The sequence below is a fragment of the Cydia fagiglandana genome, chromosome 1 (assembly GCF_963556715.1).
Source record: "Cydia fagiglandana chromosome 1, ilCydFagi1.1, whole genome shotgun sequence".
Classification (NCBI taxonomy): domain Eukaryota; kingdom Metazoa; phylum Arthropoda; class Insecta; order Lepidoptera; family Tortricidae; genus Cydia; species Cydia fagiglandana.
Genome location: NC_085932.1, coordinates 28,793,560 through 28,811,705, shown reverse-complemented (window position 1 = coordinate 28,811,705; position 18,146 = coordinate 28,793,560). Strand labels below are relative to the sequence as shown.

Below are 18,146 nucleotides of genomic sequence, written 5' to 3'. Positions count from 1 at the left end.
GTCAATGCCAAACTGATGGTAGCCGTACGGAACACTAAATGCCTCGAGCTATCTCGGACTTGGCCAAATTATTTATTTATGGCAATCAAAGGATGGGTATCTACTTTCCAGAATCGGCGAGGGTGTAATCACTTAGTCTGCTCGTAGGCTCGCACTCGCAGCATTGACACATGTTCTTACTCACAATCAGATCGTGCTGGCAGCGCAGCGCTGCTACAGCCCAATTGATATTGGACCTTCGTAAATTCCGAGTTCCGACAAGGTTCATGATAACGCGCTGCACACGATAGACGAGGCGATTAAAGGGTTGAAAGATCTTTAATATTTAGTCTTATTACCTAGTCCAAGCGTTCGACTCGCCCGTTTTAGTTAGCAAAGGAAATCACACGGGCAGTTGTCTAATACGTCGAACTGTACTCATATACCGTTAGGCGGTAAAATATGACGGGTACATAAATCCAGCCACTCTGGAATGGCGGTTGGAGTTTGAAGGTTAATGCGTGTGGAAATGAGACATCTATTCGCTTTATCAGGCCTCGGGCCTGTCGTTCGTTCAGTATAGCGTGACTGCAACTGTTAATAAGTTTTGTTGCCTTTAGCACAGATTATGTAGACATAGGAACATAGATACCCATCTATCGTATCATTCAATGTATTTTGACAACATAAGTTGTAAAAATCTGATATAGTTGATAATAACTAGGAAGTTCAAGACTATATAATAGTCTCCTAAAAGGACTATCCAACCAAAGCCGTAATCTTCCCAATAATGAATTCTCCGTTCATAATGTATCCATGCAAATTTGCATCTCGCTGTACGAGTACATTCTGACCAAGTTAAGAAGGCCACCTGAGGCAAACTCCATCACGCGGTGAGGGCTGCGGGAGATTGGGACCGATGGCGACAAATTAGAGTAACTGCAAAACCAAAGTCATCTTTAGCATAAAAAATATTTTTTTTAATTTGTATTTTTTTTTTTCAAGTGTTCTACTACTATATAAATTATTAACTAAAATAAATGTCATATACTAAGAAAAAGTGACCAAGTCCTCTCCAGCCTGGGGCACTGGAGCCCTTGGTCACTTTGTCTTAGTATAAATGACATTTATTTCAGTTTTTAAACAGTTGTAACTATAAACGATGGTTTCTTTTATATTTTATGTTGCAGTTACTATTATTTTTCGTAAACTGGCCATACAGCTCTCGTCATTGAAGAAATGCAAAAACTTTAAGCTATTTTTACCATATTATAAAGTTAATATCGGATCACGGGAGTCCATAATTTGTTCGACAAATCGCACCTTTATCGAAAGAGTAAGTGTGAAATACGATAGAATGATTTATTATCGATTACAGGGGATTTTCATCGTCGTGCATTGTTGTGTAGGCGTACCTAATGTTATCGAATAATATCGACCGGCTTCTTGAAAATTACGTACATTTTATATTTTACATTCTTTGTAGTTTTCGAAACTTTCACTTTTCATTGGTTAATTTCTGTATTTAAACGTGGGTTGTTGAGTCTTTTTACAGTAGTAACTATCTAAAGACCTAATAACATTTTTCTTCTTTTTAATTTTTTTTAGGTAAGTACCTACCTAATATTTTTTTAGTGTTCCGTACAAAACTTTGTTTAATTTGTATTGCTCTAAAGTCCCTTTTATATGGAGCGACACATGATTTGTGTCGTTTAGTACGGGAAAACACAAATACTCGAATAGCCATTAAGTATGCATTGTGACAGCTAATGCGGTACAAAATGTGTACAAATGTGTACAATGCCACAGTGTTTCGATGTCAACCCCGGATTTATTGTTCTAGACCAGCCAGGAGCGGCTTAAGGAGGTACATCGAACTTAATTTTGATTATTTATATATTATCACTGTACCATGAATATATTACCACTGGTACACACCAGAACCGTTTTTGAAATTGTGTGGAATAATGTGCCTATTTCCTGATACCATGTGTTATTCTGTACGCGAACTTTTATAAAACAAATTTTAAAAAATCTGGACTCTTCAGATGTAATCCGACTCTGTGTCAGTGCGCTTCCCACAAATCTATCACGAAGTGTCAGGCGGCGCCTGCGCTCAAACCGGCGTGTTTATGCTAATTCCATATCGCACTACTGTTTCACAGTTGTTTATAGCACTATATCATAATTATGTAGTTTATAGGTATGTTTGACCATTTGTATGATCAAAGTTAACCCCCTCATTCGAAAACTTAACCACTTCTTACAAAACTCTGTAAAATGTTCTCTTCTGTTCTAAAAAAATGAAATGACAAAATCTTCTATCAAAAAAGATTTGATAGAAGATATTGAATAACGCCATTAGTCTGTAGTAGCATCTGGTCATATAATCGGTGTCAGTGCGCTGGCTCTTAGCAAAAGCTTGTGGAAAAAATTGCACAAGTAACGCACTTAATTATTAAAATTTGTACAAAACCATTTGTCAGAATCTGAATTTAATGCAATCAAGATGTAAGTACGCAATACTAAAATTAATATAAACGAATAATATATGTAGCACTTAATTAGCTGAAACCCAATATACTTGATTTATAAAAATACCTCGTAAAAATTATATTTCTTAACGACTATAAAACAGTGACGATATATGAAAATGCATCATCCGAGTAGTAAATCATTCAAAAACCAGCTTCATACAGTTTCCGAGAAATCGTGCGACTGATTATAGTTTTTAATTAACGTTTTTTATGCTCATACAGGTGTATAAACACAGTGACTGGACGATAAAATATAAGTTATGCGTTTAACCAGTAAGAGTTAAGAGAGCATTCAGACTGGCTTTCTGCGTTTATAAGCTCGTATCGGCATACGTAATTACGTATTTACACGCTCGCTATTCCTTACCTACACGATATTTATTGTGGCCTATAACCGCGACCGCGACCAATTTCGCTGGTCTTTATGCCTCTTGTGGTTTGCGATAACCACCTACTGATTTGTTTCTTACTTTTATTAAGTAGGACAATTGTCCGCGTATCGTGCCTGTATTACGCTGCTGTGTCCCATTCGGATGAGGTAATTCAAACCGTAAAGGATTTTTAATTATGGAATTATTAAGTTCGTAGTTCCAATACTAACGCTTTCTTTCTTTAAGCAATATACTTACTCGTAGTTTAATTAATGAAAAATTATAAAGATACTAGACAACAATACATCGGTATTATTTCTCCCGACGTCATGTCCGTTCAGTGTAAAAGGGCTCTTAGACCTGTAAACGTTAGATCCAGTATGGTTATTTGAGAGGCCTACAGTATAGTGGTAATAAAGTAATTAAAACTTACTTACACTGTAAATCTTTATGATAACGGGTAATATTATTGAGAAAATGCTTATGAATCAATTAATGACTTGATGTCTTAACCAATTTTATAATATTGCGAATATTTCAATTGAATGGAGAGAATAAAGTTGCTCGACTGCTATGGCATTAGTTATTTGACAGTTGAATAGTACAAAAAAGGGTCTAGCCGGAATCCTATAGTGAAACTGCCCCTGGCTGAAATGTATACCTTTCTTAGGCGCGTTTATTTGTCTTATTATAATGGATTTTCTAGTACAAAATTATTATAAAAAAAATTGTTATTACCTTGGGTAGAGAATTTTGACATTTAATGTTCACGTTCTGGGTCCTAACAATAAAAACATAATCATGTACATGTAAAACGAAGTTAAAGAGATTTAATCATCATTAACATTTTATCTCGATTGATGCCATTGCATAATTGTGATCATTCTCTAGTTCCAGCAGCAGGGCGTCGATCTAAAAGAGAATTAAATATACTAGAGTTACTTATAAAATTTTAAAAAGTTATCTTAATATTAGAATATGAAATATATTACCTCAGCCATCTCCTCGTTGAGTGGGATATTAAATGGTTCAGGATCCTCGGCCACACTTTCTATATTAATAGCTTGAGGCAGCTCGACATCGGCAAGTACTATTTGGGGGGTGATAAGGTTTGATATGTCTCGTTCTGGGAGATTTCGTAAATTTTCAGCAGCTATATCTTGATGGGGGGGAATACGGGGTGGCGAAGGAGATCGGGCCTCGGCCTGTTGCCGGCGTAGACGTCTTTCCTAAAAAAATTAAGAATTTTATCATTAATGAATGTACAAAAGGGAAAAGATGATTAAAATTTCAAACAAAAGTTGAATACAATATACCTTTTTGTTTCTTGATAGGCCAATTTCCTACGAAATAGGGACAACTGGTGGTTAAGGTCTGCATAAGAGATGTGTTGCTCGAGCTGAATATTAATTATGTTCAGCACGTGAATGCGGATAAGTTGCTGCACACCTCTGTGCAGGTAATAAATATGTTTTTATAGGGCAATCAAGTTATTTAATAATATAAAATATAGAAACTTCAATAAGCAAATGATATGCTGCTATTGTAATGGATTTTTAGTACAAAATTATTATAATTTTTTTTTGTTATTACCTTGGGTAAAGAACATTTTGACATTTAATGTTCACGTTCTGCCTTCTAAAAATAAAAACAATCATGTACATGTAAAATAGGAAAAAAGAAAGAAGTTAAAGGGATTTAATTATCATAACATTTTACCTCAATTGGTGCCATTACATAATTGTGATCATTCTCTAGTTCCAGAAGCAGGGCGTCGATCTAAAAGAGAATTAAATATATTAGAGTTACTTATAAAATTTTAATAAGTTATCTTAGTTTAATAATATGAAATATATTACCTCAGCCATCTCCTCGTTGAGTGGGATATTAAATGGTTCAGGATCCTCAGCCACAATTTCTATATTAATAGCTTGAGGCAGCTCGACATCGGCAAGTACTATTTGGGGGGGGGGGGATAGGGTTTGGTATGTCTCGTTCTGGGAGATTTTGTACATTTTCAGCAGCTATATCTTGATGGGGGGGGGAATACGGGGTGGCGGAGGAGATCGGGCCTCGGCCTGTTCTCGGCGTAGACGTCTTCTTTCCTAAATAATTTAAGAATTTTATCATTAAGGAATGTACAAAAGGGAAAAGATGATTAAAATTTCAAACAAATGTTGAATACAATATACCTTTTTATTCTTGATAGGCCAATTTCCTACGAAATAGGGACAATTGGTGGTTAAGGTCTGCATAAGAGATGTGTTGCTCGAACTGACTATTAATTATGTTCAGCACGTGAATGCGGATAAGTTGCTGCACACCTCTGTGCAGGTAATAAATATGTTTTTTAGGGCAATCAAGTTATTTAATAATATGAAATATAGAAACTTCAATAAGCAAATGATATGCTGCTATTGTAATGGATTTTCTAGAACAAAATTATTATAAAAATTATTGTTATTACCTTGCGTAAAGAATTTTGACATTTAATGTTCACGTTCTGGCTCCTAAAAATAAAAACATAATCATGTACATGTAAAATAGGAAAAAAGAAAGAAGTTAAAGGGATTTAATCATCATAACATTTTACCTCGATTGGTGCCATTGCATAATTGTGATCATTCTCTAGTTCCAGCAGCAGGGCGTCGATCTAAAAGAGAATTAAATATACTAGAGTTACTTATAAAATTTTAAAAAGTTATCTTAATATTAGAATATGAAATATATTACCTCAGCCATCTCCTCGTTGAGTGGGATATTAAATGGTTCAGGATCCTCGGCCACAATTTCTATATTAATAGCTTGAGGCAGCTCGACATCGACAAGTACTATTTGGGGGGGGGGGGGATAGGGTTTGGTATGTCTCGTTCTGGGAGATTTCGTAAATTTTCAGCAGCTATATCTTGATGGGGAGGAATACGGGGTGGCGAAGGAGATCGGGGCTCGGCCCGTTCTCGGCGTAGACGTCTTTCCTAAAAAAATTAAGAATTTTATCATTAATGAATGTACAAAAGGGAAAAGATGATTAAAATTTCAAACAAAAGTTGAATACAATATACCTTTTTGTTTCTTGATAGGCCAATTTCCTACGAAATACGGACAACTGGTGGTTAAGGTCTGCATAAGAGATGTGTTGCTCGAGCTGAATATTAATTATGTTCAGCACGTGAATGCGGATAAGTTGCTGCACACCTCTGTTCAGGTAATTAATATGTTTTTATAGGGCAATCAAGTTATTTAATAATAATATAGAAACTTCAATAAGCAAATGATATGCTGCTATTGTAATGGATTTTTAGTACAAAATTATTATAATTTTTTTTTGTTATTACCTTGGGTAAAGAACATTTTGACATTTAATGTTCACGTTCTGCCTTCTAAAAATAAAAACAATCATGTACATGTAAAATAGGAAAAAAGAAAGAAGTTAAAGGGATTTAATTATCATAACATTTTACCTCAATTGGTGCCATTGCATAATTGTGATCATTCTCTAGTTCCAGAAGCAGGGCGTCGATCTAAAAGAGAATTAAATATATTAGAGTTACTTATAAAATTTTAATAAGTTATCTTAGTTTAATAATATGAAATATATTACCTCAGCCATCTCCTCGTTGAGTGGGATATTAAATGGTTCAGGATCCTCAGCCACAATTTCTATATTAATAGCTTGAGGCAGCTCGACATCGGCAAGTACTATTTGGGGGGGGGGGGGGATAGGGTTTGGTATGTCTCGTTCTGGGAGATTTTGTACATTTTCAGCAGCTATATCTTGATGGGGGGGGGGGAATACGGGGTGGCGGAGGAGATCGGGCCTCGGCCTGTTCTCGGCGTAGACGTCTTTCCTAAAAAAATTAAGAATTTTATCATTAATGAATGTACAAAAGGGAAAAGATGATTAAAATTTCAAACAAAAGTTGAATACAATATACATTTTTGTTTCTTGATAGGCCAATTTCCTACGAAATAGGGACAATTGGTGGTTAAGGTCTGCATAAGAGATGTGTTGCTCGAACTGACTATTAATTATGTTCAGCACGTGAATGCGGATAAGTTGCTGCACACCTCTGTGCAGGTAATAAATATGTTTTTTTTAGGGCAATCAAGTTATTTAATAATATGAAATATAGAAACTTCAATAAGCAAATGATATGCTGCTATTGTAATGGATTTTCTAGAACAAAATTATTATAAAAATTATTGTTATTACCTTGCGTAAAGAATTTTGACATTTAATGTTCACGTTCTGGCTCCTAAAAATAAAAACATAATCATGTACATGTAAAATAGGAAAAAAGAAAGAAGTTAAAGGGATTTAATCATCATAACATTTTACCTCGATTGGTGCCATTGCATAATTGTGATCATTCTCTAGTTCCAGCAGCAGGGCGTCGATCTAAAAGAGAATTAAATATACTAGAGTTACTTATAAAATTTTAAAAAGTTATCTTAATATTAGAATATGAAATATATTACCTCAGCCATCTCCTCGTTGAGTGGGATATTAAATGGTTCAGGATCCTCGGCCACAATTTCTATATTAATAGCTTGAGGCAGCTCGACATCGACAAGTACTATTTGGGGGGGGGGGGGGATAGGGTTTGGTATGTCTCGTTCTGGGAGATTTCGTAAATTTTCAGCAGCTATATCTTGATGGGGAGGAATACGGGGTGGCGAAGGAGATCGGGGCTCGGCCCGTTCTCGGCGTAGACGTCTTTCCTAAAAAAATTAAGAATTTTATCATTAATGAATGTACAAAAGGGAAAAGATGATTAAAATTTCAAACAAAAGTTGAATACAATATACATTTTTGTTTCTTGATAGGCCAATTTCCTACGAAATAGGGACAACTGGTGGTTAAGGTCTGCATAAGAGATGTGTTGCTCGAGCTGAATATTAATTATGTTCAGCACGTGAATGCGGATAAGTTGCTGCACACCTCTGTGCAGGTAATAAATATGTTTTTTTTAGGGCAATCAAGTTATTTAATAATATAAAATATAGAAACTTCAATAAGCAAATGATATGCTGCTATTGTAATGGAGTTTCTAGTACAAAATTATTATAAAAAAAATTGTTATTACCTTGGGTAAAGAATTTTGATATTTAATGTTCACGTTCTGGCTCCTAAAAATAAAAACATAATCATGTACATGTAAAATAGGAAAAAAGAAAGAAGTTAAAGGGATTTAATCATCATAACATTTTACCTCGATTGGTGCCATTGCATAATTGTGATCATTCTCTAGTTCCAGAAGCAGAGCGTCGATCTAAAAGAGAATTAAATATATTACAATTACTTATAAAATTTTAATAAGTTATCTTAATATTAGAATATGAAATATATTACCTCAGCCATCTCCTCGTTGAGTGGGGTATTAAATGGTTCAGGATCCTCAGCCACAATTTCTATATTAATAGCTTGAGGCAGCTCGACATCGGCAAGTACTATTTGGGGGGGGGGGATAGGGTTCGGTATGTCTCGTTCTGGGAGATTTTGTACATTTTCAACAGCTATATCTTGATGGGGGGGGAATACGGGGTGGCGGAGGAGATCGGGTCTTGGCCCGTTCTCGGCGTAGACGTCTTTCCTAAAAAATGTAAGAATTTTATGATAAATGAATGTACAAAAGGGAAAAGATGATTAAAATTTCAAACAAAAGTTGAATACAATATACCTTTTTTTTCTTGATACGCCAATTTCCCACGAAATAGGGACAACTGTGGCCTATTTTATAAAGCTACAAGTTACAATTTACAAGCGGAAGTCTCTTTCTAACCCTATGTGTTAGAACGAGACTTCCGCTTGTAAATTGTAACTTGTAGCTTTATAAAATAGGCCACTGGTGGTTAAGGTCTGCACAAGAGATGTGATGCTCGAGCTGACTATTAATTATATTTAGCACGTGAATGCGGATAAGTTGCTGCACACCTCTGTTCAGGTAATTAATATGGTTTTTATTCCAGAGAACTGGATATTCTCGGAAAGTTTCTCCGAAATTGTAGTTTTCCATTGTTGGTGAAAATTGCTTAGAATATTGAAACTATCTCCTTTGACAAGATGGCTTGAAATATCGCGGTAAACTCGTCCATATCATTAAATATGTGTACAAAACGCGAGTTTTGGTGTCATATTTACAAATACACTGTTCTTTAGCGCGTGAAAATAATAAATAAAATATAAAAATTGTTTATTACGTACCACAATGCAAAAAAATATCAAAATAATACTTCTCTAAAGTCGTCCAACCCTGTTGCAGCTTGAGTTCACTTTGTAAATCAGAGTCCAATTGGACCCGACGAGGGCCACGGCAGGCCTTCGTGACAACCGCTTCCTCTCGCGGGCTAAAAGTAAGTTTCAAAAAAGTTGGAAATGTTCTCGGAAATTTCAGAATGATTTCATAGGAAAATAAGGAAACTTTCATTTTGGAAACGGAACATTTTAACATAGGTACAAAAATATGAGATTATGAAATTTTTCAACGTGGAAATTCCGCAAGTTTGGAACCTTTCCGTTGGCACATCAGTAGGTACTTCGGAGACTCCTGTTGTATATCATTCGAGGTTTAATTAAGTATTTTTTCAATTATTATTTTACGTAGCATTCCACAGATTCAAGCTGATTTATAAAATATTTCTTATTGGTTTTTATTGAGAAATGTATCCGCTTGATTTGCATTTGCATCTTTGGTATGTCTGATTTACAACACCATAGAACTGCGTTAAAAATGTCGTCTGTTATTTCCTTTTACCAATAAACGTAAAATTAATTCGTTAGTTAAATGTTTTCATCGACAGGTCATGATTTCACATAAAAATACCTCTGCTTCTGTTTGCAGGAAATTTTAAAGCGAGGTTTTTAAAAACCGGTCAGGATGAATCCTAATTACCGTGCGTTCTATATTAGCTTATATTACATTTCTTTTTGCAACGTCGAGCCTAAATGTAAGCGAGCACTACACCCTATAGCTCTATTACATTCGATGATGTGCCAGTAGCGATGACGAGGCCTAATAGAATCATCATAGTCCTACAGACTTCGCGACGTCCAGCTTTCACCAGCTGTTAGAAGAGTTATGCAACGAGTCATTAAGTCCATTGGTAGACCAAACAACGAAACTGAAATAGAACACCTAGTTTTCACGAGCTTCCGTCGGTCTCCTGTGGCGCTGCACTATTTGGAGTTATGGGGTTCCCTAACCAGTTAGGTATATTGATAATACATAATTATTGGAAAATACTCAATAAAGGACTAAGACTAAGGTTTAACGTAGAAAAGCCGACAAATTGTGGGCGGCACCAGTCTTGCACCTAGCGAATACAGGGTATACATAACAGTGGGGATCCGTTAAGGGCATGTTCGGTATCGTGTTGTGATTAGGAAAAAGTAGAAGTTTTTTTTACTTATTAGTTGTTTTTATGTAACTGCAGAAAGTCGTTTTAAAATGAGAGTGTAACTTCTATTGTATGGCGGCGTCGGGCCGATACAGACGGACTGCAACCCGACTGCAACTAGTATGGGAACTGCACGCCAACGTCGCAGTTGTCGTGCAATCGGCATGTTCCCAATTCCCATACAATTTGCAGTCGGGTTTATCGGCCCATAGTCTATCGAAGAACAGTTTGGTTTGGCACTTTCTTCCGTAGGCACCGTTTATTTTCAACACGGAACTGACGGAACCATTCGCGCGCCGGTCACGCTTTGCGGTGTCGCGTTACTAAAGTGAACAAGTCCGGGTCATCTGTCCGTCTGTCACTAGCTGCGGCAATTTGACACACTCAGTGTATTGTGTGTTTACCTACCTACTGTTTGTAATGTGGGCCTTATTGACTGAATAGAACTTTACATACCTAAATAAATAAATTGATAGTTAGGTACTTGTTAGGAAACCAAAATATATTAGAAAAATCTAATATATTTTGGTTTTATACGAAAAGAATCAGAGCAACATCTGAATTACAATTAAATATTAGGTAAGAAAACGTAAAATTCATCCATAAATATTAATGTGTGTTGAATTTATATTATCTATGAACTATCTCTAACTAAAAGGTAATTTAAGAACATCTTAAATCGACATCTTTCCTTTCCTCAAGCATATCTCATGAGTCCTCTTAACAAATGGCAATAGAAGGTACCTACTCGTTTGACTCCTAGATAGGTACCTCTACAAAAAAAATTGGAATCATATTGTTTCTTTACATATACTCGTATGCTCATCTAAACAGATTACGAGTATTAACACTTACCTAGATATAACTAGAAAGCAAACCGTAAAATCCAATTATCAAACAAGATTAACATTGCCAATTCCAATACAACAGTCCAACGCAAACACTTCAAGTCAATAAAAGCCAAAACAGGGTTGCCGGCGGCAGCTCAAAGAGCAGCCCTAACTTTAAAATTAAAAGAAATACGTCTTTTATCACCCTCGTAAATCAGGGTTGTGTAATAAAATGGCAGTAGGACCGCATTGTCCTCTACTTAATAGCCGTTTTGTCACAAATATGCCGATAAATTACCGGCGAGTGCCACCCCTAAAAGGAGTTATAAATCTCGGGAAGGCTTAAAGGTGTAGGGGTCAAATTTGTTTTTTGGGCGAGATACAAATGTGCCTTGTTGAGAATGCGCTGGTGAAATAAATATATCTTTCTCCCCTGTTACGACAAGCGTTTGAATTATTAGTGTGACAAAACCAATAATAACGATTCTTAAATTAAATATGTACCTAATTAACTTATGTATTTTAATGATGATCGTTGAAGAGAGTAGGTATCATAAAAAAAATTAATGTTACAGAATGTACATGTAATTTATTCAGTATGGATCCTAAAATAATGTAAGCAAAAAAAGCCACGTGACACAGTCGTTTCGCTACTGACTTTACCTCGTAAACCTCCTTGGCGGAATGTACTAATACATTCCATAGATCCATTATGGAATAAGAAAAAGCGAAAATATATTTCCTTAACCTTAACTGTACATACTCGTAATAATAATAATTAAAAATGCTGAAACTCAAATTCATTCTTCTTTCACAGCCCGACGAGCTGGCGAAATCGGTGAAGCTAACGTCTCGAGAGCGGCGCTTCATCAAGTTCGCGTCAGTCGAGTACAATGGCCAGCTGTACATGACACCTCAGGACTTCCTCGAGTCCGTGGTAGAGCAGGAACCTAGACGTAAGTACTCTCATGCCTGTAAGTCCCGGCGTAATCAAGACTTCCTTTTTGGAAGGACGCTGTCGTGGCTTCCGCCCGCCGTGGCGACCTGACATAGATCGACTGACTGACTGGCTGACTGACATACATAATTTGGAACTACGGACATTTAAATTCAAAATTAGACATGATAACAAGTGGACAAAATCACATAATTTCACGTCCGACAACCGAGCAAGACAGACGACCATACACTCCATACAGACTGTTCAGACGCCTCAGAGCTTCTATTTTCCCAGGAGAATTAATATCAGTCAAAAGCACATGTATGTAATTGGATACCTACGGAGAGTAATTCCATGTTTTTGTTCCGCCTTGCCGTAGCCCGTAGCCTACCACCTACCTCATCCTAGTTACCTCAGTTCTCAACTAACGACACCAGAGAGCTTCTTTGCCTGTACTTTGTAAATCTTTTTTCTAGTCGTTCATGTTCGATGATGACCATATGCAATTGCTCTCCATGCAGTCCTGGTTCTTACACCCGCTTGTGTCGGTTGGCAGTTTTTTTTTATTATATCGCATCATCATCATCATCATCATCATGGTGGCCTTTTGGTGATCCAATCTTGGATGTAGGCCTCTTCCCTCTTCTTCCACTCCTGTCGATCTTGTGCCCGATTCATCCAGTCCCGGCCTCTGTGTCGTCGGATGTCGTCCACCCAGCGCTGCAGTGGTCTACCGCTCCCTCGGGTGTCCGCCGCTTTAGGCCTCCATTGAAGCATTTCAATAACCTATAATAAAAGTACCTAATGTTTGTTTTGCAGCGCGACTGAAACGACGGGTTTTGACGACGAAGGAGATCGAACAGCTGAGGGACAGCACGCCCGCCCTGAAGAAGGGCTCCCCACAAATGTTCCGTAGCTTACGGGACCGGGGTACGCACATTAAATGGATTTTATGTATTGATAATGTTTATCTCTAAGCACTATTAGTTCGATGGATCCTAGGTCTTTGCAATAAGATTAATGAATTTTGCAAGAACGCAAAACAAAACAATGTGCAAGATGTTACTTTGATTTAACGGGCCATGAAAAAACATTTTTAACTTAAGAGTTATTCTCTTGTCGGTGGAGTATCTTCCAGCTTTCCCTATCTTGCGGGTATGACTGTTTGATGAAAGGCAAATTATCTCCAGCTTCCCTAAGGTTATTTTTGATTCTCCGCCATATCAAGACACGACCAGTACCATATGGCCAAAGATAATATTGTCTAAAAATGATTACGAAATCAATTATGTATTAAGTAATCTGTTTGTGATTCATTTTGATGATATTTTATTTTTCAGGGATTATTTCATACACAGAGTACCTGTTTCTTCTATCTATATTAACAAGTAAGTTTATTTTTTGATTGCATTTATTAGTGTCTATTCATACTTGTGTATAATGTACATGTACTACGTATAATTAATATAAATTATTTAGGTAAGTATTAATATGTATACTTACTGTATTTTCCAGAGCCGGCCTCCGGGTTTCAAATAGCCTTCAACATGTTTGACACGGACGGCAACCAAAGAGTAGATAAGAATGAGTTTCTAGTCGTGAGTATCTTTCTCTGAACTTTAGTAATATTACTACACTATTATATACTCTGGCGCAGCGACCTTGTCAGTAGAACAAGCCGGCAAAAAAAGGCGCGTAGAATTGACTTCGTATAGAAAATTTTAATTTCGCGTCTTTTTCTACTAACAATTTGGATGTGTTACTATATTTTGTTTAATTTTTTTGTTAAATCCATTTATGGAATTATATACAACTTAATAACTTATTTATGAGTGATCAAAATCCTGGGACAATTGAAGATGACCACGCATCGTGGCAGGCATGCAGGGGCTATACAGTTGAATGTATTGCAGAATGCAGACCTCGTAGTTGCACCCATAATATGCACATTTGCACAGTTTGTGGACCAATTGTTAAGGCGATGTGCAAGTCTTTAGTGTTTTCTTAGATGCATGTGAATTGAAATATTTATGATAAAAACTATATTTCAATTGGGTAAAGCCAGTCTCTGTATAATATAGGTACCTATAGAGTCATTTTATTATACGTTGACTGATTTTCCCTTAACACTTGGTTTACCTTTGTGAAATAAGTAGGTTTACAGGTTGAACCCTTTTGCACAGTATATTTTTGGTTTTATCACTTTTATCCTTTTTATCCACCTGGCTTTCAATAAAATATAGTAATAATAGATGTAGGTGTACACTTATTTATATCTATATGTATCTCTAACTTGGGAACGGTATAAGAAATTAATATTCTAAATCCCGGGTTATGGAAACTTTTGGGAGATCGCGTTTTCTTTTTTCCGGTGTGTGAGATTTTCTACAGTTACAAAATGTAATAGTGGTTTGATTATAGATTTAATATAAAGAAGGAATTGTATTTTGTATATTTTCATTTATTAATTTTCACAAAACTATGTTTCTAATGTTTTATTTGGGAAATCTCACAACTGACAAAATCTAAATCGCTTATTAAGAGATTTTTTTCATGGCTCTATAAGTAAGAGGTAACAACGCGCAACGGGTCCCTGTTACTAAATCTAAACCGTCTATCTATTTAAAATAATTACCATCTATTATCATTGACTATTTTTACAACACCCCTCAACTTTACTTGAAATTATAATCACATTTTCAACAAATTATAAATTCAATTGATATTCTTATAAGTAGTTTATGTACCTACCTATATTATATTATAGTTAAACTTATTATGGTTATTATATTTATTTATTTCTTAGCATGTTCTGTTGCTAAATATTAGATCCAGAGGTTGCTGGGGGGGTCGTTCAGGGAGCGAAAGAACTTGGACCCCAAGAGCAAGGAGGCTGTGAGTGTTGTGGATGCTTCTGGGGCTGTGCCGCTCGGTTTAGCACTTTAATTGTAGGGTGATAAGGTTTGAAATCCACTGATGCCGGGGGTGGTTGGAAAAAATAATTTAAAAGTCGTTGCGCTTTTTTGGACCACAATACGGCTGCCATTAATTTAATTAGCAATCTTGAGATTCTTCAGGTCTTTCTCTAAGGACTTCAGTGATTCTTGAGTTTTTGACTTGCGCTCGATAGAAAAAATACGTAGGTACTGTAAAATACAAAAAGCTGTATTCAGGATATACAGTGAGTGGTTATATCTTGGAATACGAGTATATATATTAGTGCTACAAAATCAAATAATTTACGCAACCCTAATTAGTTCTGAATTCAATATTTCGTCATTTGTGCCTTTATTAAAATCGTACCTACGATTAAAGTGCTAAACAACTACATGTTTTGTGTTAGAAAATGAATAAAATAAAATATAATATATTCATAAAATAAATATTTTGACTTAATATAGGTAAGTACGTAAGATTATTCGTAGAAAATTCACAAAATGTTTTGGCATAACTTGTAGTATAAGTACTAAGTGTAAATATGGAGCTTAGTAACATCTAAATTCTTCTGTATGTAGGTAATGTTTAACAATTGGCATAATTTGCGTTTATTGTGAATAACCCAGTCGAAGAGCGGCACAGAATACCAAAAAATAACCCATTTTATTTAAAATTCTAAATTGTGACAAAATTGTTTTTTTAATCGAAGCATAATAAATTGCTTTGTATATATGTTTATTAATATGTATTTTTATGTATAACTATGTTAGCTGCTTACGTTAGTGTCGTCCAGTGCGCTCAAGAACAAAGTGGAGGAAAAAACGACCGCAAAGCCTTCGACAGTAAGTGCAAATTGCAATAGCAACATCGATTGGTTTCTTGTGACGTCATTTCTTTGGTTTCTCTCAAATTCTGTAGTTTGTGCGTTGGCTTATGATTTGTGTGTCAAGTCAATGTGAAATTAAAAACAAAACTAATCACAAAAAGATAAGATTTAGGCTGCGTTTCCACCAGAGATGTACCAGGATGCGTAGCGAGGGATGTGTTTATTGTCTCCCAATAGAAAATTACCGACTAATGTTGCGCTGAGCTGAGAATATGTACCTAAATTAAGTGATTCTATTGGTTCTTAACAAACACATACATCGCTACGCTTCCTCTCACACAGTCTGGTGGAAACACAGCCTTATATTTGAAATTAATTATTTAAAATTAGATTTCGATGGCATTATATTTTTTGTCGTGAATTTTAAAAGACCCACAACACTAGCCTTCTTGAGCTTACTGTGGGATTTAGTCAATCTGTGTAAGAATGTCTTAAAAGTAATATTTAATTTAATATTTAAATGAGTCCGTTCACCTAGCTAAACTATAATACATAGGTACTGACACACATTCAAGAACAATAAATACGGTGGCTTTGTACGATTATTTTCATACAAACAGGGTCGTTTCATATTCCCCTTCAAAAGTAGATTTTAACTAATTTCAACAATGAATCTTCTTTTTGTGGTTAGTAGGTCGGTACCTACTTTACGTCTGTCAGTGTATGTCCAAGCAGAAAAATTTCACAGTAATCTTGTATGGTCAAAATATTGTCATTATGTATTCCTCCTTGTGATTAAAACTAGGCTCTTCTAGTGTCTAGGTCTAATAGCCTGATGGGAACGTCTGTCCCCTCCACGTTTTCTCGATGAGGTTTGAATTTGAACGTTAAGTACTCCTAGTTGAATTTATTATTTATTCGTTGGTTTACAACTGAAATGAAATTGGGCAAGTAACATATGTATGTATATAGAATATGAATTAACCTATAACTTAGGTAATGAAATTTCTACTTAGGGGTCATCCATTAATTACGTCACACGAATTTCTAGGTTTTTTGACCCCTCCCCCCCTCCTTGTCACACTTGGTCACATTTGGCAAACCCCTCCCCGGGTAGTGTGACGTCACATTTTTTCTACGAAATCGCCAAATCGAATTAAGTAAGTACCTAAGTATTAAAATATTTTATCAAAATATTTTAGACGATATAAATATTAGTAATTTTATAACCCAAAACTGCTTAGGAAAGAAAATTAAACGAATAAAAACGATTATCGTTTTAAAAACTTGTTATTTAAATGTACAGCGAATAAAATAATTTTCGGTTATTGATGAAGTTAAACTAGTTAAAGTGACGTCACAAAGTTTGTGTCTCCCCCCTCCCCCATGTCACAATATGTCACATTTTCTTGACCCCCTCCCTCCCCCTGAACGTGTGATGTAATTAATGGATGACCCCTTACCTACCTACTTAGGTAATTTGGTTGTTTACGGACGAATACTTTCCAGTGCTACCTGTATTTGTACGAATCTTGCGGATTGCATGGAGTTACGTGTTCTACTACATATTATGTAGTTTATGTTATATTTAATAAAACTGGTTTACTTACCCCTTATTGTAAGACTTTAATTTAAATATGTGCATGTTTATACAATATAATGAATATTAATGTACAACTACTAATGTATTTGTGTTTTGTACAATAAAGAGTTTATACATACATACTACTTACTAATGTCTTATTATATATTAATTGTTTCATTAATAAATCGCACTGCCTTAAGTATATCTCCTTGTTTTAACTAATTTTATGTCGTTTGTCTTAATTACTTTATCTTACTTGACTTTATAATTCGAATTGCAATTTTCCCTCAACATTATCACACTTACCTACCTACTAGTACTAAACAAAATTAAATAAGCTATTTTAATTATTACCTTAATGTCTCATAAAAATGTCTCATATAAATTCTCTAATAAAGGTAATAAAATAAATTCGCGATAGACCCGTCTATAAATGTGAGTTAAATGTTCTCATTTAGAAAACAGTTAAGTTATTAACATATTCATAAAGAGAAATGTTTTAGTATAAATTCAATGTTTGTGTTGTGATATCGTTCTTGTGCTGTCGAGAGTGTGAATATCATGACACCTTCATGTCACTTGTTCATTCAAGTGAGGACGCTATAAGCACAAAGAATTTCGCGCAATGACTCGCCATTTCCTATCTCTATCGCACGCGCCATAACTATATTGCTGTCCCGCCGATGATGCCGCCGGCGGTCGATGCCACTGTGCGAGCGTCCCGTACTAACGAAATATATGTA

General features: G+C 35.6%; 1 protein-coding gene and 1 long non-coding RNA gene across 2 annotated transcripts in view; both read left to right on the top strand.

The window, feature by feature from the left end:
- LOC134669561 (uncharacterized) overlaps positions 1-18,146 on the top strand; it is a 475,395-nt gene that overhangs the window by 338,040 nt on the left and 119,209 nt on the right. The gene's annotated exons all lie outside the window — the stretch shown is intronic.
- Positions 1-18,146, top strand: part of LOC134668860 (calcium uptake protein 3, mitochondrial) — a 111,519-nt gene that overhangs the window by 87,178 nt on the left and 6,195 nt on the right. Inside the window, exons 2-7 of the mRNA XM_063526338.1 lie at positions 11,933-12,071; positions 12,875-12,985; positions 13,396-13,443; positions 13,571-13,653; positions 14,885-14,950; positions 15,763-15,834. Coding sequence (XP_063382408.1) covers positions 11,933-12,071; positions 12,875-12,985; positions 13,396-13,443; positions 13,571-13,653; positions 14,885-14,950; positions 15,763-15,834 — 519 coding nt within the window. The remainder of the gene's footprint in view (positions 1-11,932; positions 12,072-12,874; positions 12,986-13,395; positions 13,444-13,570; positions 13,654-14,884; positions 14,951-15,762; positions 15,835-18,146) is intronic.